Source organism: Leptidea sinapis, chromosome Z, assembly GCF_905404315.1.
Source record: "Leptidea sinapis chromosome Z, ilLepSina1.1, whole genome shotgun sequence".
NCBI lineage: Eukaryota > Metazoa > Arthropoda > Insecta > Lepidoptera > Pieridae > Leptidea > Leptidea sinapis.
The window spans coordinates 24,996,836-25,021,617 of NC_066312.1; the positions used below are offsets into that span (position 1 = coordinate 24,996,836).

General features: G+C 35.6%; 2 protein-coding genes across 4 annotated transcripts in view; one reads left to right on the forward strand and one right to left on the reverse strand.

Moving 5' to 3' along the window:
- The window catches only part of LOC126978802 (neuralized-like protein 4), a 60,777-nt gene extending 59,652 nt beyond the window's left edge, over positions 1–1,125 (reverse strand). The window contains exons 1-2 of one of the 3 annotated variants that reach the window (XM_050827879.1): positions 1,034–1,124; positions 640–934 (exon numbers count right to left, since the gene is read on the reverse strand). In XM_050827879.1, the coding sequence (XP_050683836.1) occupies positions 640–795 (156 nt within the window). In that variant the 5' untranslated portion in view covers positions 796–934; positions 1,034–1,124. Of the gene's footprint in view, positions 1–639 lie in introns of all 3 variants that reach the window. The other 2 variants (XM_050827882.1, XM_050827883.1) reach the window with 2 other exon arrangements.
- Positions 1,126–7,834: 6,709 nt separating this feature from the next.
- On the forward strand, positions 7,835–24,518 carry LOC126978803 (ER degradation-enhancing alpha-mannosidase-like protein 3). The gene is made up of 11 exons (XM_050827884.1): positions 7,835–8,168; positions 8,476–8,622; positions 14,785–14,937; positions 15,033–15,186; positions 16,033–16,202; positions 17,504–17,725; positions 18,261–18,426; positions 20,719–21,098; positions 22,554–22,755; positions 23,079–23,868; positions 24,375–24,518. Exons 1-11 carry the CDS (start codon positions 8,056–8,058, stop codon positions 24,431–24,433), a joined length of 2,556 nt encoding a protein of 851 aa, XP_050683841.1. The 5' UTR covers positions 7,835–8,055; the 3' UTR covers positions 24,434–24,518.
- Positions 24,519–24,782: the final 264 nt, after the last annotated feature.

Sequence of the window (24,782 nt, forward strand, 5' to 3'; positions counted from 1 at the left end):
GCTAAAAAGAGCCACATACCTTGTTGTAGACAAAGAGAAACACATTTGTCAATAATATTGGATATTGAAAAAGAATTGATTAAACAACATTACAACACTTCAGACAAAATACAGGTCCAGCCAATATGAAGAATTACAATTGACTGTGGTCTAGTGCACTTCTGTAAAATAGTTTTCAATGCAGAACTACTTAAATTATTAGAAATTCAGTTTTTCTAAAATAGCTCAATTGGGGCCTAATAGAATCGTTCAGCAGAGAACTTCCATCCACATACAAACAAACTCAGTTTCATTGCACAGTGCTTCTAGATATGTGTTGCAAGAGAGTGTGATTCCATTTGCTTCATTGTCCTCTTATTACTTAAAATGAAGAAATAGAACAATAAGTTATTTACATAACTTCAGACTTTGGTTACATTTATTGTAAACATCTATAAAACCACCTTTGTATAGCGGAATAGATTTGTGAAACTACAGTCTCTGTACTACATACTCCATAGACACACTCAAAGGAAATTGACATGAGCAAAAGCCCTAGCAGTAGCAGAAGGTATTACAGCTCATATTTTATATAATGTAATGAGTATGAACTTACCTATTATTTATTGGTTAATCAAAATTCGTAATAAGCCATCTCACCTTTCGATCGATGGTCACTTCAAATATAATATCATCTTGTAAAGGTTCTGCACTCAAAATTAATCCATGATTAAATTCCACAAAGTTTCGTACAGCCGTTTTGTTGTCATGTAATAATGTAACTCTATCACCACAACGTCTATGAAACCGCATCATGTAAACCGTAAACCACTTACTACTATTAATTTAATACATCAGTCTACACCCTCGCATCTCATTGTAACTAATTAATAAAAATATATGATAAAATTATTTCACTGGAATGGCAAGCCATATTTGACTAGATTTTATTTATCTGCAACAGAACGTTTATAATAATTTTTTGCATATAATAAAACTCAGTAATATAATGACATCGCGAAGATATTGTATTGATTTTCAAATTGAATCGAACACAACCCAGGCGGGAGACGACAAATAAAACCACTGCTGAACGTAGTGTTTAAATTCTCTTTGACCACTGCAAACTGCAAAGATGAAAGAATAGGTACTAGGTGGATACTCTATAGTTAGTCCTTCACTAGACTCACTACAGTCCGTTCACAGTTATTTTACCTCTGACAGAAGTCATTATATGTTTTCTTTATGTTGGTGTTCCTGTCGAGTCGTTCTGTGAAGTTCCTAGCGTTTTTCTTTCATATTTATGATATTTCATCTGTTAGCATGCCGAAACGAATTCAATGTAGCGGAAGAAATATTATACTATCGGTGCGTGATTTCTGTGAAACAGAAAGAGAAAATAATGCTCCTTTCCATTTGGAAATGTTCGTCAACGAGTTGCCGCCATGACGAGTATGTAAATTAGGGTTACCCATCTTTAGTATTTTTCCCAATTTTAGTGGAAACTTGATGTCCTAGCGTCATCAGTAGATAATTTCTGTCGCGTCAACTTTGATTTGTTCTCACCATAAATGTTAGACTGCTTGTTGTTGTTCTTGCGAGTACTCTCTACATATATACACAGCTATTTTTAATTTAAAGTAAAATAGGCTTTATAAAATAAAACTTTTTTCCTGTTTCAGGAATATCTGAAAAAACCGTAAGCACCATAACTAAAGAAGGCGAAGTTGCTGCATCCACTTTTCAAAAAAATTCTACGCCCTTAAAAAAACGCATCCAAGAAAAACAAATATTTTGGATGAAACTTTAGGAAACACTTTGGGATTATTTTGCATGATTTTGATCTGTGTGCAGTTCGAAATGAAATACTTGAAATGTATACCGTCAGAAAGGAGGTACCGACTTTGGGGAAGCTCTTAGCAGAGTTAAAAATTGATATAAATTTTCGTGGAGATCGTACTACATTATGGAAAATTATACCTACCTACGAAAAAATGCTTTTTGAGTTATTTTCATATTGTAATTATTATCATTTCGTATCTTACTGAAAAGTTTATTAAATTGGAATAACGAACTTCGCTCCTGACGGAAATCTCCCGATCACTTAATAGTTTTTTATTTTAAAATAATATTATTAGATAGGTATATTCTTAAATATATATAAAGGTCTTACATTAAATAACAAAACGAACGGAAATTAATATAATAAGATAGGTATAAATAATATTATTAGATAGGTATATTTTTCATCATCGGAATCCGAATAATAAAACTATTAAAATAACTTGTATTATTTCTGCTCTTCTACCCGATATTATTCATTCACTGCATAAAAACCATTAAGTTCAACCGTTCATGCTGTTATGAACAAATTTCATATGAGGTATATTGCCGAGTTATCATATTAGTTTTATATAAAAGCGATAGCCGCCACCCGGTGCGGAGAGATGGCTACACTCGGTCTTGTGATTAAGTTCTGTATAAAATTGTGTGTGGAAATTAAAGTAGTTCGGGAGTCAAAAAGTGTCTTTTTAAAAAGGCCACCAGCGCGTCCATCCTAACAATGCGTACGATGATCCCGATCTGTACGAATTATCTCTTGGTACGAGCTGGTTCTCTGTACGCCACATTTGTTAGGAAGTTAGGAAAAATAGACTATAATAATAAATATATCACACTGATGTAATTATTATTGAAAATTAACCTTTACATAACAAAAATTAAAATTTGGTAAGCAAATTTCTGTAATGACTCCAAATATAAATTTAAATGCGTTCAACCGTCCCGATAACAAAAGATCTTATTACAAACTTTACGTTCAAATCGTTGTAAGAAAAAAAATTTCATCAATACCGTAAAATTTTACTTGTCGTTTGAGGGAGTCATAGAAGATAAATATGGCAATATAACGCTCAGGTTAGCTAACCTAACGGCTAGAGGTAAAATAACTGTGAACGCACTGTAGAGGTATATAGCAAGCGACACTGACAGAATAAAGATAACTAAACGAAGAGTATATCTAGCTATTGTTTTTAAAATAGACGTTTGCAGGGAGGACTTTACTGTTTTTAATGAATTCTATTTACGACTCTGGAAACAATGGTAAGAAGCTGAGAGCAATAATACTAAGCCATTAAGAGCAATTTATGCTGTTTGTTTAAATTAATGCACCTATTGATCCGGGAGCCCTCTGACTGTCTTCATGCAGATTCACATAAACCTTCCAATACATTTTTCAATACAATTCACTCGAAGTATCTAGTCGTTTGCTAAGCGGACGAATAAAATTAGTTAGTCGTCCGATTATCGGATGAATAACATTTAATTAATCGTCTGCTAAAACTTTATCAACATCTCCCTTCTGTGAATTTTTATTTACTTATTAATTCCATGACCTTGGATGCAAGGTCCTTCAGTCGGAAAGTGGTTTCTTTAATTTTATGATTCCTTTATGTATTAAAATACTTATCATAACACATTTGTCTAATTTTTTAAATTACCTATTCAAATGTATGTTTTGTGTTTTATTTATGTGTTTTACCCGTTTAGAGGTTGTAATTTTTTTTTGTTATTTTCTTGAAAACTGTGCATTGTAATAAGATTAGTAGCACTTTAATCGTGGACCAAATCTCTATCAACTACAATTTATAAAATTTGGTTAGGTGAGGTTATGTTAGAACAATTAAAACAACGCACGAGCTGAGCGTAGCAGGCTGCGGTTGCAGCTGGCGAGTGCCAGAAACAAATACTAGGCGATTCCCTTTCTTTCCTCCCCATAAATATGTCCCAACCCTTAAAAATTTCATAATTTCAGGTTAAGTTATAATGCTTTTTTCTCTGGAACGGTGCTTTACCTTGAAATTAGATTTGAACGGTAGCATTATAATAGGGGACTAAAGCTCTATCAAAAACAATATTTTTTACCTCATAATTCGTACTACGGGATACTAAGTTTTAACCCAAATTTCTGATAGGGAGGACTAGCCACTACAGCAATTAATCAAAACGGATTGCCAATTACTACAGGACGATCGCAACATATTTACTATGTACTGGAGCATCAAAAAGTTGGCTTTGGCTTCTTATAAGTGTAAAGTCATAACTTTCTCTAACAAACGAGAATTAATTTCCTTTTTTTATAAACTAATGAACCAATACCTTTAAAGAGTAACTGTTATTCGTGAGGATTATGGTTTGACTCGAAATTAACATTTGAAATACATATTAAAAGAATTTCTTCAAAGCTAGATTTCCTATCAGAGTTACAATATTCCTTACAAGTTTCAGGTTTACTTTATGAACGCGACGCGCCTAGTAAATCCGGCTACGAATGGACCAAATTGAACGCGACGCCGGATCCGGATATGCACAAGAGAGAACTACCCAGGAACGGGGATAATGAAAACACATACTTTACTACATCGTGAAAGGGTGAGGTGATCACCTGTTCACGTGCGGTTTCGATATGGCGGCGGAATTTCACTTCCCGCATATTTATAAGGCCCCTGCCCCGCACCTCATGAGTATAAATATGTACGGACGCCCTCCCTCAGTCTTTCGGGAGCACGGGAGCAATCGAATGCTAAGCTTATTACTAAGCTAACATCGTTATAAATACATAAAATATCTATTTACATCTATAAAACTTACAATCTTATGAGGATCTAATTGGAATGCTATTAGAATCTTACTAGATCTTTCTGACCGCTAAACAACTATGTGCAGACTCTATTATTCCTTTCTAATTAAATTTAACTATATATACATACACAAGCACTAAATTACATTAATGCTGCACTTCTAAATTAGGTGTAAATGAAACTACATAGCATCGTATCTTTATTGCATCATTCTACCTAATTCAACACATTCCCTGTGATAATTATAAGACAATTATAAAACATTATAGAACATTAATAGCTATGAATACAATAGTTATTGATTTTATAAAACTTATTTAACACTTCTTATAATTATTATCACGACACTTAAGAAAATATAAACTGCTTTACAAATCTGTCGTGTACACTTTACAGAGTTACAAAAAAGTGCATAATATCTCTAGCTGCATAACACTTTTCCAATAATTATTCAGGTCATCGCCAGAATATGCTTCAGCTATATGGGACCCCTTGCGAATAGCTTACTACAACTACACCAAAACATTCATGTAAGTATATATCTATCGTGTAAAATTAAAATATAGATTTGATTACAAACAAACAATTGTTCCGGGCCTCGTTGACCGAATTATGTGAGAATATGTTAGCTTGGCCGGTGTTTGTGGCATAATCTGTGCTGTCGTATTCATAGCAGTGAATACCGCTAATCTGCAGCATTTCATTAGTATGCAGTAAAAATAGTGTAGGGGATAGCTCGCAGCGTTGTGGGACACCAGCGTTTATGGGTTTTAAGTCATAGTATGCACCTTTGATAACAACTTTGATGCTCCGATCAGGCGAAAAACTCTCAGGTAGCCCATAGGATTGCAATTTCGCTTTAAGCACTTTGTTCAATACCCGATTGAAGGTCTTCGCTATGTCTAAACTCTCCACCAATGCCTCTAACATCGATCCAAGTATACACGTTTCTTAGGGTTCAAGTACAATTAAGGCACATCCCATAATTTTCGGGCGCGAATGATGCGTAAGAGAGCCGCAAAAGATGGGTAAGTTCTGGCGATAGCTCCAAAGTACATGTCCGCAGCACTATCAGGGAAATATCATCGGGTCCCCTATACTTATAAATTTCCAAGGTGGAAAGTGCCATAAGCATGGCGCATTGCGGGATTTTACCTCCGCTATGAGTTGCATCGTGGAATTAGTGGTGGTGGTGCACCTTAGTCATCCAGAGTCAAGTTGGATCCAAAAAGGGAGTTTTTCGTGACATGGGCTAGTGATTTATCATCACTTTGCAGTTGCGGAATGGCAGGTTGGCTGAAATTTTCTTGGACAGCCCTGGCCAGAACATACAAGTTCCCGAGGAAAGGCGTACAAGTCTATCGATAATTCCGCCTATTTCTTCGCTTCGCCTCAGTAATAACTCTATTGAAGGGCTTGGAGGCGTGATTGTAGCCTTTTTTTAGGTTCGCTGATATTTTCATCCTCAGATCCCACTTGGGTCAATAACCATGACTGATAGCAAAATTCTGCTTTCGGTGAGAGGCTCTTTTGCAGGAGCGGTCAAAATAAGAATGTGACCTGCCCACTGTTACTTTTCAAAAAACTATGTTTATATTAAGTACGTATATATCAATGAATTAATTAATGATGTAGTCTTAAAAGTGTGAGAAGTTTGTGTGGTTATTATAACATTAAGGATTTGCTTAAACAGACTGGGAATTGAGCGAACACCCACAGGCTCTTTAATTATTATTTTTTAATGTACGATATTAAATTGTAATTCGTATTTCAAAATCATAATAGAATCCATATTTAAAAAACTCTTTCTTCTCCCACTGACTTTCTTGAGCCCGTTCTTCTCAGGTCTGGTTACCTTATTTTTTAGGATTTGTCCTGAGATCTCAGGATTTTTGGACTGTTCTTAGGATTGCAGTTGGATGCTGTAAAATCTTTAGTAAGTTCAAATGAAACACTGATGAACATGAAAACACAAAAAATAAAGAAAAAGTTGTATACAAAAGGATACTATGAAATATCTGAATATCTGGACCTAAAGAACCCTTGGGACTGAACTACTGGGCTGTTACATGTCTTTCTCAGTTTGATAAATGTCATTATAGTTATATAATTTAAATATTAATATTGTTTCTGTTTTTTAATCAATTTTAATAAGAATAATAATAATAATTACTATATACTATATTAGCTTATGTAAATTGAAACAAAATTGTAAGTAGAGGCATTTACTAAGTACTGCATAATATTTACATGAACATTTTTTTGTTTTTCGGTAGATTTCTCGTGACAGGTATCGTCATGCTTGCTTAAATGCCTCTGCTTGTGGCGGCGACGTGGGGCGGGTCGTTCCCTTCCCTAAAATATGGTCGAGGGAGGCGATGGCTGGTCCATGCGTCATGCTCGTGAACGGGTGCTACTCGTAGTGGCTGGATGATCTTGTTACCGAGGTCTGCTTGATGTGTTTTTTATTATTATTATTTCCTTTAAAGTTATTATATATTTTATTTTATAAAATGCTCATATAATGCCTCTATTTATTTACGGTATGTGTGAATTGATGCATCTACTATATTCTATAACTCTTGTGTTTATAAGTATTAATTTACTTTTTTTTTCTGTTTTTGACTTACTCGTGTAAGCCTCTCAGTTTTTGACATTTGAGTATTTTTGTTGCGTCACTTTGCATATATTGTAATTGAAATGATTTGTGAAACAATTAAAATGTAAATCTTAACTTAAAAGAGTGGCAATGAGTTTCTTGATACTTCTTCTCATTAGCTCATACGAAGTAGCGGTAAATTCAATAAGAAACAATATTTATATATTTTTTTACATTTATAAGTCTCATTTCCGTGACCTACATGAATAAAGTGTTTTTGACTTGAATTTGAATTTGAAACAAGGACCAGTGTTTTTATGTATATAATGGCCATTAATGTATGAAAGCTTCATGCGATTGTTTTTACCCGTTAAATTCTTCTTTTTATTAATTAATTCTTCGTCTTAATAATTCAATGGACCCACCGTAGCTGTGCATTCTCTTTGATAAGTGACTATCTATCTGACTCTATGGGGTTTGAGAGAAAGCATCGTACCCCGAAAATAAGTCGGTCTAAGGGTCTCGTTACTGGGCCATAAAATCTTATAAAATAATGTTTCGTACACGTCAGACGTAACCTAACAGTATAACAGATGTCAAATGTCTGATATTTTATTGAGTTCAATAGGGATAGGGGTTAGTAATAGTGTTCTGTGTTCATGATTTAATAAATATTTTTATTCTATCTTTATCTTTAAAGCCTTCAATTTATTATATGCAATGTAAAACTAAAAAGAAACCATATCCACGAAAAGTTTTTTTTTGTTTATCTTATCAAATAGTATTCAATCTACGAATAATATAGCAATATTTGTGTCCCCATTCTAAAAAATAGTGATGATAATGTCTTGTTATCGTACGTTATTAGTTTTCGTTTTAGCAATAATTTGTGTGAGTACAGAAGAAGAAACTGTTCAGCGTATGACTAAAGAAGAGAGAATTAATTTAAGGTACGACGTGTTTACTTTGCTTCAGTTTTTAATATACAATTAATATGTAGCATTTTGTTTATATAGAGCAGTGTGGTTGACCTACGTATACAAAATGTTAATTTAATAGGTACAAAGTAAAGAAAAATTTATACAACAGTAAGTGCATAATCTCACTAGACTCTATTATTCACCAGCTATCAAGCGGACCATAGTAATTTTAGCATGAAATTAAAACGAAATGAAATTAACTAGGGAAAGTAAGTAAGGCTAAAGGAGCTCCAAAACTAATTCAATTATTCTTTAGTCATAATATTTTTTTTAATAGAGAAGAATCCCGCCATATGTTCTACCATGCATATCATGCATACATGGACAATGCATATCCAGCAGATGAATTAATGCCACTCAGCTGCAAGGGTAGATTGAGAGGTGTCACACCCACTCGTGGTGATCTGGATGATGTTCTGGGAAAGTAAGTGGTTTCTAAATCTGAAACATAATCTGTGTTATCAATAAACACACAGTGAAGTTATTTCAAATTTAAAACTTTTTGTCTTTTATGCTACAGAATTTAATGACAGGGAGCAGTAATTATATACTTGGAGTAACTTTTCACTGTGTTTATTAATATGACAGAATGATTCGTGATAAATTTAAACCTAGTTACAAAAATGTACTTTAATGCATACAACACAGTGTGTAGCTAATGTTATGACACCATTTGCATTCATTTGCTGATTGATGTATGCTCAACGTCGTTGTATTTTTTGCAACTCAAATCAAAAAAATATTTATATACTTATATAGGAAAGTATGAGAGAGAGAAGAACATCTCTAATAAAGATGCAGTATGATAGAAAAGGTAAGTGAATCTATTGTAACTGTAACCAACTTTGATTGACGAGTTGTAAAAAGTCAATGACACTTAGCATTAGCTCCTTCATATTTTCAATATTAAACAAATAGCTAACACACACATTTAATTGTAATTTGTCACATATTATTGGGCTGTCAGGTGGCCTATATGCTAGTATATTGGATAAGTTGAGCCAATCAAACTTATTGTTACTCTTTTAAAGATCTGCTTTACATAATATTTATATGTGACTGCAGTAGATACATGAATACACACACACCAAATAAAAAATAAAGGTAAAGGCTTTATATTATATTACCAAAAACATTGTGGCTTGAATGTGTCCATCTAGTGTCTGTTAGTCTGGAGATGTGTTAGGCCCATTGCCACTTTAGTTTTAATGCTTGATTTTATGCATCAGATAATAGTAGTAGTGGTCTTCTTTCTTATCTACTAAGTGTGTACTTTATTAATTTTCCTTTATTTTAACATGCTTTCTATTTCCATGATTGGCAACCATATAGTATAGTTTGATGAAGTCTGAGCTTTTTTCCGTTACCATTTTCTTCATATCTAAATTTGAAATATTTTCCTTTTTCTTTCAATATGTTTTCCAGGCTCGATTTATTTGCCACTCTATTATTATTTTTCATTTATTTCCTCTTCATTCCTTATTTTATTTAAGGATATTAGCTTGCCTAGGTATACATATATATTCTTTTATAATGTCCAGTATTTGTCATCCGGTATTTGTTGATACTGATAGACTATTTGTCATAACTTTTTTGGCACTTGCTTCATGTAACCAACTAAGCATAGTTTCCAGTTGTTTTGGGTTCTCATTAAAGATTACTAAGTATATTGTTGGCAAAACTATAAGTATATTGATGGCAGAGCAAAATAACATCAAAACAAAGGTCCAAGAGTTGGAAAATTAACTTGACTTGAATAATCACAAGTACCATGCTATTGAACATTAAAAAACTCAGCTAGCACATCACAATGCACAAATGACATGCATTCGACTGAACATTATCTATGGGAGCTACAAGATCGCAGCAAATGTGCAAACAATATTATCATGGCTGGACTCATAGAATCCAAGAATACCGACAGCAAAGCACGATTATCTGATGATGAATCAAGATTAAGGGATATACTTTCCCGAGTCATCAAAGACTGCCCAAATCTCATTAAAATATCCCAGTTTGGCAAATATGACTCAAACAAAACGAGGAGTATTAAGATCTGCTATAACTCACAGTTTACTCCAAAACAGCTACTATGAAACAAGGAGACACTACCTGATGGTATAAAATATACTCAGATTAAACACCATAGCAATAAAAATACCTCAATAAACTAAAACTAGAGCTAGAAAAACGTTTGGGTCAAGGTGAAACTAGCTTCATAACATAATATATAAAAGGAGTTCCCACTATCATTCAAAAATAACTCAAATTTAAATTATACTTCTTACAAAATTATAACTAATTATAGCGACCTCACGGCTCACAAAACAACTAAATTTTTTCTATGCCAATGCACGAAGTACCTATATGCAAAAAAGAAAAACTAGAAGAACTCAAATGTACCCTCCAGGCTCTGCCCGCAAAAAGCCATATTGTCCTCCTAACTGAAACTTGGGTAAAATCTCTCGATTAAGCACAAAGACTACAATTCAAAAAATTTCCGCACAATAGTGCGCACAGTAGTTGTAACAACAACTATAGACCTGACAAAATAGGAGGAGTCTCAACTGTACGTTCATAATGACATTCATAGTTTGATAATGTGCTTATACAAAAATGGTAATAACTATTTATGGGTCTGATTACAGAACTGCGCTTCAGACGTAGGAGTAATATACACAGACTTTAAAAGTTTCTTGGAGGACTATCCAAAAATGCTATGGTTTTTGGAGACTTCAACACCAACCTATTAGAATCAAATACATCAGTAAAGCTATATAAAGAACTAGTTTACGAATCTTGTTATAAAATTCTAAATAAAGTTGAAAGTAGTTATTTAACTAGGTCCAATGTAACCAAAAAATCAATATTAGACCATGCTTGCACAAATCTGAAACATGACCATTTCCATGTATCACTTATAAACTCTTCCATGTCAGATCACCGGCAAATGTATGGAACCGGCAAAAGAAACTAAAGCTGGAATGTTAAGCTATAAATTATAAGAAACTATACAATGCAGTAGAGGAAGCTAACTTGGACCAACACCTTTCACATCTCTTTTGAATGAAATAACCAACAAGTGCAAGTTAGAGGCAAGCATGGAATATAAAACTAGATTTCTTGACTGACCAAAAGAGGAATGGATAATGAAAAACGTTAAAAATAGTATTCAAGAGAGAAATCTATGCTGGACTGCGTTATGAGCTGATCCTGAAAATGAAGAGTTAGTCCATGAATATAAGAATTAAAGAGCCTTGACAGCCATTGCAATAAGGAGGAGTTCCAGAAATGCATTAAAAAGCCAAAAAAAAATGTGGAATTTGATCAATGATCTTAGTAAAAACAATCTTAAAACTGTGATAACTCCCTCAAAGCTTGTCATTAACTCTAAATTAATAAGGGATTAATTATGAAATGTTTCAATAACATATGTAGGTTGTTTTATGTCTTATATATTTGCCTTACATTGTATTGCATTCTGTACCTACCAAAATCATTGTTTGTTACCTACTTTAATTGTTAAAATGTTAATTTCTCATGCAAGTGACAATAGGTCTTAATGAGAATAAAGTTATTTAAATCTAAAAGACTTGACTAAAGAAGTCGTTGTTGATCTGTAAAACTCTATTCACCCAGTTTATGTTGTTAAACACTTCTAGTATAGCTTTAAATAATTTAGGAGAAAGGGGATCTCCTTGTCTAGCTCCTCTTTGAATCCTGATTTCTTTTCCTTTAACTTCTTATTTAAATTTGCAGATGCTTTTCATATATATATTTTTAGTACCTATATGTATTTTGAGTTGACCTTTAGTTTATTTAAAGTAATCCAGATGGCTGTGTAGCTAACACTTTCGAAAGCTTTTCTGTAGTCCACAAAGGCTATGTTATATTATTTGTACTTTTCAATTATTTATTTGACCAAATGTATATATGATCCATTTTTGAGGAAATGGTATATTGGTCGATGTGGCATCAATGAATTCTGTGATCCGACTTAGTATTATAGATGCAAACAAGTTATAAATACATTATTGGTGACTGATGGGTCTATAATTTTTAATATTATGAGGGTCTCCTTTTTTGTATAACAGTACCTACTGTGTAATGCTCCACTGCGAAGGTATGGGTCTGTGTTTAATAATAAGTTGAAAAGTCGAGTAAGGCGATTTGTTATGGCAGGTATTACTATTCTAATAGCTTCATTTGTAATTCCATCCGGACTAGGACTTTTATTGAATTTCATTTGTGTTATGTGTGTTATTAATTCCGGCTCTTTGATTTCTATAACATAGGAGTCGGTATCATTTGTTTCTTTAAATATTTTACTAAGTTCATTTCTAGTTTTTCTATCTTTAGGTGTTGTTTTTATAAGGTCTGATCTTTTATCAATAAGCTATTGTTTTGTCATTTATAATATTCTTTTGTCAGAAGTGCTGTCAGGCTTGGGTCAATGCGTTGGTATCTATGGATGTGAATTCCAGCGAAACAAAACACTACAATCATGCCTCCAGGTCCTTGGAAAGAGTTATTACTGACGCGAAGTCGAAGCACATTGGCAGAATTGGCGAGAGACTTGCACGCCTTCCCTCGGGAACTCGTGCGTTCTGGTCGCTCGCCAAGGCTATCCAACGAAACTTCTGGCAGCCAGCCATTCCGCCACTGCACAGGGACGATGACTTCGAACACCCAAACTCGTGACTAGTTTTTGTTTCGGGTTCGCACGCGTGTATCCAGGATTCGTCACCTGAGACGATGATGTATACAGCATTTGAGGATCCTGCGTGGAATCTTTCGAGAGTTCTGACGCACTAAGTAACGTGAGCCGCTTTTTGTTCTTCACAGAGCAAATGCGGTATCCATCGGGAAAAACAACTTTTTTACACCTAATTGTTCATGCAAAATTATTTGTATTTGACTCATGCCAATGTCTAAAGTTCCCTGAATTTCGCGGTATGTCACATGTCGATCTTCTTCAATCAGCTTACGCACAGCATCAACGTTTTCTTTGGTGACTGCAGTTTTTGGATGACCTTGACGGGGATCATCACTAAGCTTGACACGTCCACGTTGAAATTCAGCAAACCAGCGATAAATTGTAGTTTTGGATGGGGCTTCATCACCAAATGTAGAAATCATCCGGTCAACACACTGTTTTTGTGTTAAACCACTTCGAAAGTCATAATAAATGATCGCTCTAGAATTATCTGGAGTAAATTCCATTTTCTCAACGACTAAACAAGTTTGACAAGACCTTGTGACAAGACAGAGAATCTTTTTTTAAATAAAGAAATGGTATTCGATTCTTAAAGCCAAGGAGTTTTCAAGTAAAAAGATTTTAATATGACAGGAACAGTGGAAATATTCCATTCCCGATACTTTCAGTGCAGCCCTCGTATTCACATTTGAAATGTTTTTGATCTGGTCGACTGAAACTGATATGATTATTATTCATAAGAAATTTACACAGAATTGTTTAGCAAAACAAACATTTAGACTAAATACCATTTAAAAATTAGTTAATTGGTACTCATTCTTCAAAAAAAACTTAGATAAGAGCTTGTAGTTCTTGAAGGTCGTGTGCACTCCACTGTATTACACAGTATATTTCATATGTTAGAATAAGTTAAATCACCATTTTTTGTGTCCATTGTATGCACTTTCATTATAAAACAAAATTACAAAATTTTATATATTACTACAATTATTAACATAATACAACAAAATATATATGTATGAAATCAGACTAATACTAAAATTATTTTAAACTAGCTGATCCGACAGACGTTGTTCTGTTCATATTTAAAAAATCTCTTGCGAGTGGAATTTCGTAAAGTCCGTTCTTAGCTGACCTCTACTCGGCGAAAACAATAATCCTCCCAAATTTCAAGTCTCTACGCCTAATGGTTCCAGAGATATCGTGATGAGTGACTATATACATGGAAATCTCATAAATATGTAAAACTATGGCAAAAATAAATTTTGGACTATATCATCATGGTGGTTCTATCGAAAATTTTTCGAAAATAATTCAAAAATTATGAAACTCTTTCAAAATGATCTCTACTGGCCTGAAATAGAATCCTTAAATACTCACTTTCTCTATGGACAATTCCACAATATTGGCTTCTTTGGATTTTTCAGGGACACAACTAGAGATCACACTCTCCCAATCTTAATCCAGCAGATTAAGACCGGGGTTAGACTATAACTAGTTTTATTGAACCTACCAAGAGCCCGGCACACAAACATTCCAATAATACATTGTATATTGCTATCACAGAAATTCAGTTCTATATATCACAACACTCCATTTCAATATGAAAAGAATATTTCACAGTTTATCACGTAAATGAGGAAACATTAAATTTTCATATATATATAAGATTGGTGATTCTAAATTCAATCATAACATTACTGGTATTTTTTTTAAATAAATCTGTGAAGTCTTAGCTTGCGAGACAACTTTGATTTTCAGAATGTTCGTATATTACTTAATGTACTTAAATGACTGAACTATCTATGTGATTTAAGTTTGCTTATGCACCATTTGTTATAATATAGTATAATTGTCATGTATTTTCAGCTTTTCCTTGACATTAGTGGACAGCTTAGATACATTGGCTGTGATGGGGGATTTCTCCGAGTTTAGTCGAGCCCTCAAACTTGTGATAAAAGATGTTAGCTTCGATCATGATATAGTAATCTCCGTATTTGAAACCAATATTCGGATGCTCGGGTAAGTCGACGAAACTATGTGGTTGTTATCAGTGCTCCATCCACTATTCCAGTCTAGGTTTAACCATTATGACATAAACATTGCAATTATTTCAGTGGATTACTGTCGGCGCACGTGCTTGCGATGGCACTAAAACACGACATTCCAACCTTACAATGGTATAATGGTGAACTCCTGGATATGGCTGAAGATTTGGGTAGAAGACTGCTCCCAGCTTTTAACACATCCACTAAAATACCCCATGGAAGAGTAAGTGATTGTTATTTTGAAAATCATTGAATGATCTGTTGGTATTTTGTTTCGCTAATAGGTTTTGAACCTCCATAGATCGGTTCATAATTAAATTAATAATAGTTTCATGCTGTCTTGTTGACAGCTAATTAAAAACTTCCCGTACAAATACTCATTACTGGGAGCCCTGCCTCAACCTCCTACTGGTAAAATTGTGATGACCCTTCCGTTAAAGCCACAATGAAAAGAATGTAATAGATCCACGGAGAATGTTGGGTTTAATACTGGCTGCTCTTTACCAATCGTTTCGGTTTTTTCGCACAACATTGTTACATGGAGCCTGTTTTTTTTTTATAAAATAAGAATAATTTTTCTAATGAAATATTTTCAATTATTGCTTTGTTTACACACGCGCAAATTAAGTAGTCCTTTATGACATTCCATTCCCAATTTGTATCTGCGCATGTTATAATACAATGTTACAATTATGACATTTTTTTTTTCATCTCTGAGACCACACCGAATGCATATTCAGCCAACATTTTTTTGCCACATATTTACTGCGCATTTCGTCATATCGACTCACAGCAATGTGTAATAAGTAACACGTGGGATCGTAGAGAAATTAAACATACTTTGTTTTATTAAATTATATATCATCATTAGATTCCTTATAACGTTTTTGTCTTATATTATATTTGATATTAGTTTGATGGCCAACTGTTCTAGCTCCAGCACAATTATCATCAAAGTTTTAAATTCAAATTAATTTATTTTTAACGTCTTTGGCGCTCTCATTTCGAAACATATGTCTGCTATGCGTGCTCAAAATGTATGCACCATTGATTACATTGATGTTTTCAGGTAAATCTTCGTCACGGAATAAAAGGATTATCAGAATCAAGTGAAACGTGCACAGCTTGTGCTGGTACCATGATATTGGAGATGGCTGCGCTGTCTCGCTTGACTGGAAACCCTATCTTCGAACAGAAGGCGCATAGAGCTATGGACGGTCTCTGGAATATACGACACAGGTATATACCATTGTTTAAGTGAATTAATTATTTGGACCTAAATCCCACAAGAGATTCATATTTACAGTTACGTGTTAGTTTCAATTAGAGTACCAGTACTACATTATTAGTACATAAAATAAAGGATAATATCCGGACGACCGAGCCTTGCACGGATTTTTAACAATGTACAAAACTTGAACAACAAAAAAAAATTACCTTTGTATTCTAATGTCGTTTTAGCTGTTTCTCATTAAAACAGGGATACAACTACAATTTTTTTTAATTGAAACCTAGCTAGATCGATTTGTCGCCCCCGAAATCCCCTGTATACTAAATTTTATGAAAATCGTTGGAGCCGTTACCGAGATTCTTATTATATATAGAATTGCTTGTTTAAAGATATAATATTTATCTTAACCCTTCGCTATCCACCCATATATCTCATAGTTTGAATGTCGATTTAGTACCCCGCTACTTTTGCTCGTGACTTATCGAGAGCGAGTGCGTATCTATGCGTATTATTTTACGTATAGCAAAAGAATGCTTATAGTAAGGAAAAAAGTTATTGAATACTACTTGCGTCGACAGATACCCTTGACCTTGAAGTGCAATATCGCTTGTGTATGATATTTAATATCATATATATATATAATATATATTATACATATATATAACTATACTATATTGATACAATATAACCACTGAAGTATATTTTACGATAATATTTCAAGTAAAGTAAAGATATTTCAATATATGACCAAGTAAATAAAAAACAGACAAAAGAAAGACGCTTCAAAGTTTCTGATTAATCGTGACTCAAATTGAGATGCATGTTATATATTTATAATAAAGATGTATTAAAAAAATAGCAACTTACTGAATATTCGCATTTAGCACGAAAACTATCGTACGCTTCGACGTTCGACGATGACTGCCCGTTGCGCCTTGACATTCGGAAATTATAGCATGACCTCAATGATTTGTTCGTTTAAAAATCATACCCAATTATTGACTTTCATTCTATTATATTTACAAAGGAAAACAGCACTACCTAATAAAGAAAAAAGGCTAGAAATCGGAAGAGGTCGTTTTGATTTTGTCGATTTGCGTAAAACGTAGTGACTCCGGCCCCTCGGATTCTCGAAAGGTTAATAATACTTTAATATTCAAGTACATAAATAAGGAAACATTTATAAAGGCGACCGTTCAGATGACACAAAACCCAAATTGATTCGTTAGTTTTTAAGAAAAAAGTTTACAATATTTATTCCATACATGTATAATATAATATATATATTTATATATCTATTTAACTCCAGGACATCAGATCTAATGGGCACAGTGTTTAACATACATTCCGGCGACTGGGTGCGAAAGGACTCAGGGGTGGGGGCTGGAATAGATTCATACTATGAATATTGCCTCAAGGCGTACATTCTGCTTGGAGACGAGAAATACTTAGCAAGATTCAACAGGCACTATAATGCAATCATGAAGTACATTAGCAGAGGTCCCATTATGTTGGCGGTACATATGCACAGGTAACCTTAAGACTGAAAGCATAAAACATCCATATTCATCATACAAATGTTTACGCCTACCAAGATTCTCACTCGGTACCCCCAGCCTGTGGGTCATATTTTTTATTTAAATATCACATTATTTTAGAATCCCATATAGATCAATTTATATAACAAAATCCAATCAACTCTAATATTTGATACAATCAAGCCATTTCCCTTTATTTTTACGTAACTGCCGCAACAGCAACGTGTACGCATAATATGTCAAACTTGACAATGCCCGTTTGTGGCGAAGGTTTGTATAGAACTTTCTCAAAAAATGTGCAAATTAAAACTAAACGGCTCTTTTGCGCGTCTTGCATTTCTGGTGGCGTTAAAGTAGTAGTAAAGTTCATCACACTCATTGCCTTCACTTCATTTCATTTTTTAAATACAATCACCTACTTTTCAAAATCACTGACCAACAACGTAACACAATAAGTTTTTCCCGCGATAAATAATTCACGTTTCACGTAGTATAAGTAATGTGATGTCGAGGTGTTTGTTGTTCCAGGCCTCATTTGCAGTCCCGTAACTTCATGGATGCGTTGTTCGCATTCTGGCCCGGGCTGCAGGTGCTGCTAGGAGACGTGCGGCCGGCCGTCGAGACCCACGAGATGCTGTACCAGGTGATGCAACGACATACCTTCATACCCGAGGCTTTCACCACCGACTTTCAGGTAACGTGAACTCGGTAACCTTATTATTTTTAATAATCAATATTTTATAATAAACAGCACAGGCACTTGGATTATCCGAAAGGAAAAAGTCCTTGCCCCAAAGGTAAGATGCAAAAAAGGAACGCATTCTATCACAATCTGCGGATTTGTAGTGCCAAACGAGGCGGGTCGCTGGTGAACTGCCACGTGGCCGTTCGATAGGCACTACACTCCCGACCAGGCTATGGTTTGAAGTTATGAGAGGGGCGTCGACAGAGACATGATAACTATCCGGATGAGTAGTCAGCAGAAGATCCAATAAGGACGGCATGTAGATATTCACGTCTGGGAGCTTCGTTGGCGATCCAACCAATTGGAAAAGACCATACGCCAATGCAAAATTATTACACAGAACCAAGCCTTTTGGCGTTTTGCACGTTGAATTCACCCAAAAGACTACGATTTCAGCGGAAGGGATATGATTACGCATGTCGTCAATTCGTTTGTCGCTTGAATGCAGACGATCAGATTATCCGTTTCTGCGTTAACATTATGGAAACTGTAGACAGACGCATAGATACGGACGCAGTCCTCAAAATCCACCCGCAGCTAGAGAGTAAACAGGTCCCTATCCTCAAAATTGCCGAAATGGCGACAGCAGATATCCTCTCTGACGTATATACAAATATGCCCATTTTTGTACCCGGGGTACGTTAAATATGATGAATCATTCGGTCGAGATATGTGCGTTGCCGTATACACAAGGCCGGCTGAGCCGACTCAAGGTGGTGGTCGGCCGCGGCGTTTAAATTAGAGTGGATTCCCCTGAAACGTCCACATTAAGCGTGGAGCGGGGTGCTGTGGTGTTAATGCTTCGTTTTTACTTGAATATGTGCAGTTCTGTGCCCTCCCCAGAACCGCGGGTGGCCTGAACGAATAAGCTCGGGGAGGGATTTTCGGAATCTCGTAGAGCCAATACCCTCCTTAGCTAAAATCTCTTTGAGGACCGCTAATATATTCTGGCGCAGGGATGGAGGAGATGGGCTACGGTCCTCAACACTCTCTCTCTCAATATGCGAAACATAGCGGTGCCAGGCCGCTACTTCACACCGGTTTTCTGTGCCGAGTCTGGCCCGTTCGCACTAACGTCATAATACGGCGGCCTGACTCTATATTCTATATAACATTGCAAATCATGATTCTAAGTTTCTTTAAATGTAATTTAACTTAAAATTAGGAAAACGGTTGCCCCTGCAACTGAAAAGGTAATGGCCATCCCTACAACTCCCCGCTAATTCCATACTTAGATGCTTCAAATTGTATTTATGACGATTGTGAGCTCTTCGAGCTTTTAAATATAATTTGATTTGTTTTGAGCTCTGTTGTCTGAAAGGGTTAGCTGTTCGATGTTTTTGAGCTCTTCGAGCTTTTGGCTGGAAAAAATTAATATAACACTATTTTTTGAAATTTCAAACGATAATAAATTTTGAATGAATGAACTGATTTTCACGCAATTATTGGCATGCGACGCAGAGTTTTGAGCCTCATAACGAATCTTCGAGTTTCAATTGATTGAACCCGGAATTTTGAAGTAATTCTGGTTCTTTAGTGAACGATGACTGACGAACGAATCAACTGATTTTGACTGGCTTGGTGGCGATCGACGTGGTTTTTTGATGTTAAGAGCTGATTAGTTTTTGGAATCGATCGGTTAAGTAGTTTAAGACTTATTTCAAAAAAAACACTAATTAATAAATTATTTTTCTTAGTTTTTTAGAGATTTCTTGAAATCTACCGGTTCAATTCAAAATCTAAGTTTTGGATAAGCCCTTTCGAATGGATGAAGCTTTCTAGGACCTTAAAACACTGTTCACAGGGCCTTTAAAAAAAAGAGCGACTCTATAGTTTTCATTTCTCACTGTGTGCTGGTCGCGTCCTTTCATCTGTCTCATTCTTACAAGCGGGAGAGAGAGAGCATGTGAATACTTGTCCAATAATTGTACCATTTTTAATAAAGAAACTTTTTGCCAACCCATCTCATATAAATAAAATAAATTTACCGGTAATAAATCACACCAACTTTTGTTGCGTCGTTAACGTATTATTTCCGCTCTGTTTTAAGGCTCACTTAGACTTGGTACAGCACACAGTAGACACTAAGGAGAAAAGTGTGCTAACATTGTCTTTAAGCACAGCCGTTCCACTGTCAGTCTGCGAATTATATGTCCATATGTATAAAACGTCATTGAATAGTGCATCTTCTATGCATCAATCCACACACACAATTAATCAATCATAACCTATTTGTTACAGGTACACTGGGGCCAATACCCACTGCGTCCCGAATTCCTCGAATCCACGTACTTCCTCCACCGCGCCACTGACGACGACCACTACCTCCAAGTCGGCAAGGCCGCCCTCAAAGCTCTCCAGCAACACGCGAGGGTTCCCTGCGGGTATGCGGCCGTCAACGATGTCCGAACCAGGATACACGAAGACCGGATGGACTCGTTCGTACTCGCTGAGACGTTCAAGTATCTGTATATGCTGTTCGCTGACGACTCAGATATGCCTATAAAGCTGGAAGATTATGTTTTTACCACGGAAGCGCACTTTCTACCGTTGTCTTTGGCGAGCGATGGGAACGCGACCTTCTTGAACATCAACGACTTCGATGAGCATAAGTACAGGAAGTAAGTATTACTGATGATATATCAGGGTCGCGATCAATGGCAACCGAAAAAAGATAGCAAGATCAAATTGGTTTTTATAAAAAAATTAAATAATAATACTTAAGGGCCACGATTGGAAATAAAAAAATATCCTATCTTTAAAGTTGGACTAGACTGCCATATCACAAAGTTCGCATCATAATTATGAGCTTAACCTTTCCGCATCGGCCGTGCCCGCGGGCACTGGTAATTCAAAAAACAATGAGAGCGGCTGTGCCGCGGGGCACTTTTTTACCTCATCCAGTTTTCACCCTTATTAGGTGTACAAGATGGTTTATTTGCCTACGCAGTTATGAACGAGTGAATTCCCAAACACATTTCGATCCGTTACGATTCAAGGCCACCAATATTCGACGTCATAGCTTTACGGACAAAGCACTTATGTGTCCACTTGTTCCCGGCCGGCGCAGCGAGCGGTCGTTATCAAGACTTTACACGAAGATCGTTCTTTGTGGAGATTTAAGCTTTATTTTATAATTAACATATACTATTCATTACAAAAACATAAAAGGAAATAAATAAAACAAGTAATTAACAATAATAACAATATTTATTTTAAAATATACCTATTTTTACACTTTTTTTCGAATGAAAAGTCTGTGTGAAAAAAAAAAGAAAGACAATATGAATAATTTATACATGGTCTTATAGCATGTTTCAATAGCTTTCAGTGACAGTCACTCATATCACCCTAGTTATAAGCATTTTATAACTACACGTAAAATAATACACACGGGGAAAATGCCGCGAAATTGCCGGAAGCTTGCCGATCAATAGTGTACAGCGAGATCCGGAGCGCGCCGATCCGGAAAGGTTAATTAGTCGATCAAAATTTATTTACCTATCGTAGGGTATAGGTTGGAAGACACACAATTAGCGTGGCGCTACGATAGCAAGTGAGCAAACTTGAATGTGAGTGCCAATTTGAAAAAAATATTAGATAATTTATTGTAATAAATACATTTCATGCATTTTTATGTGAATAAGTAAATTGTATACTAATCTAGTCATCACATACACTAAGTTTTTCTACTCACCTCACTTTACTCCGTCAACACGGCTGAATTCAGTACATACTCTTTTGCCACGTTTGCGACATTCTGTTGTTTACCCGTATGAAAAAGCTCGCCCTATCGATTACATAAAAACTTAATTATAGCATTACAAGGATTAAACAATGATAGAATATATTGTCATTATATAACCACCGCTCCGAATTAGTTGTTGTTATTTGGAAAGGTGATAGGTGAGGTTATTGATGCAAATGTTTTAAATAAAAACATTTAATACGAACAAAATATCGGTAACTGTTTTTTGGCAAATGTTTTGTATGAGTTGTCCTGTGTGGTGTACAAACCACGAAGTTGGACACCTATCTATCTACCTAACTTAAAACGGCACATTATCCCTCGATAGAACGTGTCCGAGCACCACATCCCTGGTGGCGGAGAAGGTGCGTAAGCCTCTGCGGCAGCTGCTCGGGACAACGGCGGCCCGACCCCCCGCAAGACTTCGCCCCCTCAGCGACCCCAAGCAGATCCACACCCTGGCCAACATGGGAATATCCGTGCTCACCTTGCCGGACGGGAAAGTGCAGCTCCTCTATACTACCAACACCGTAAGTTTAATCTTAAGCTGATGCAAGATCTCCTCATGTTGAGTGATAACCGCCGCAACATCGTAGAGCAATCTCTAGCGTGTTTCTGGCCCTTAGGGAAGTGAAGGGTGGGGTTCGGCATTTTAAGCGTGAAAGGTAACAGACGGACAAGTTGTTACTTTTTGCATTTACTGTATAAGGATGACATATTAACTATTATTATTATATTTGTAATTATTAGATTATTTTAACAAATTTTAATTTGAGAGAATTATTAGGAGTAATGTTTCAAATAAAATTGTTATGCGGATCTCTAAAATATTAATTTGTAAATAATGTTTTAGGCAAAGTCATCCAAAGAAGCAGCGGAAGGACTCACGTTCATGCGCGAAATGTCTAAATGGAACGCACTTGGCGATACCGAGAACGGCGTTAATGCAGCCGCTGTCAAAATCAATGATAAAGTGTTCCCAGCCGGACCCGGCCACTTCGGCAAAGATATCTCCGGCGCCGATAGATACGTCAGCACCGCAGCCTTCGTTATTCCCATCGATGCCTGCGACGAAATCCTCAACAGCCACGCCATTATAGGCAAGTTTGCGATCGCAATTAGAGGTCAGTGCACTTTTGCGGAGAAAGTGCGAAATATCCAAAAAGGTGGCGCGCAGTTGGCGATAATTTTGGATAACATTCAGGGCACAACTTACGAGACATCAGCGCTTTTCGCGATGTCGGGAGACGGGAAGGACGACATACAAATTCCCGCCGTGTTCCTGTTTCTCAAGGAGAGTGAGTATCTGAGCGAGTCGATGCGTGTCAACCCCGACATTGTATTGGTTATTGGCGAACTTAAATCGATGAAGAGGGAATACGAAAAATCTTGCGATGAGCCTCTCTGCGGTTTGTTACAGTCGCCGATTTCAGGTGACAAGGAATCTTTTGACGATCTAAAAAGAGTTCTGAGTCAGTTAATCACTCAGTTTGAATTGAATTCAAACGACGAACAAAAGACATGCAACGAGAATACGGTACAAGATTTCATACCGAAAGAGTATATAGAAGACGTCCGTGGCCCAGATGTATATCGAGGGGGAAAGGGAAATGAAATAGAGGACTCGACGGAGACACCTGCAAGTGAGAATCAAGATGGCGACTGACAGTATGCCATTATGCTTCATGTATTTATAAGAGACAGTTGTAGTGGATTTGTATAAATATGTAAATATTTAGTTAGAATGTGAAGAGCAATTTCGTGCCTTGGTCGTGTTTCATAACAGGAAGAGTAAACTGTTAAGCAATATCTGTGTTGATTAATATCTAATTGAGCATCGAAATGTAAAGCTTTACGACCAATTATGTAAGTTACTTAAGTAAATCTCTATATTTGAGTCTTTTAACTATTTATACGAAGCATAAAACATTATTTATAATTTATAGGAAATCCCAATACCTGAGTAAAGATTTTTTATTATCACTTAATAATTTTTAAATATTATTTATTTTTGTACTTAAAATTGTGTTTTAATTAAAAAACACATTAAAACACAATTTGTTTTGTTACTTGTGGAAGTGTTACCCCTCTGAATATCATGTTTAATACATTTCGCGTAAATTATTGTAAATATGTAAATATTTTACAGATGAATGCGGTGTATTTGATGACCATGTAATAGAATCGATTCGTTCCCTAAGTTATTAAATGAAAATTTATGTTTATTATAAGTGAATATATATTTATATAAATAATGTTAAGTCGAATAAATCCTTGATGAAAGTATTAAGAATTTGAACTTAATTCGTGTGGGGCAGTACTGCCATGCACACTTCAACTTCAGCTTCAGTCTTAGATTAGGTATATGACTAGAAGGACACAGGCGCGCAAGTTAACGTCAAAAATTCTGGCGCCAGGTTCGTTCTGGCCCGTTGAGGGCAAATGTTGACCTCGCTGTGTGCACACGAATAAATAAATTAAAAAAAGATGACCAGTTGCGCGATTATAGATAGTGTGCCCAAGACTATAGGGATCGATTAAATAATGATGGAACAAT

Coding starts and splice junctions, on each gene's coding strand:
- LOC126978803 (XM_050827884.1), top strand. CDS start 8,056: ATGATAATGTCTTGTTATCGTACGTTATTAGTTTTCGTTTTAGCAATA. Junction 14,938..15,032: donor ACCAATATTCGGATGCTCGG/GTAAGTCGACGA, acceptor CAATTATTTCAG/TGGATTACTGTCGGCGCACG. Junction 15,187..16,032: donor CTAAAATACCCCATGGAAGA/GTAAGTGATTGT, acceptor TGATGTTTTCAG/GTAAATCTTCGTCACGGAAT.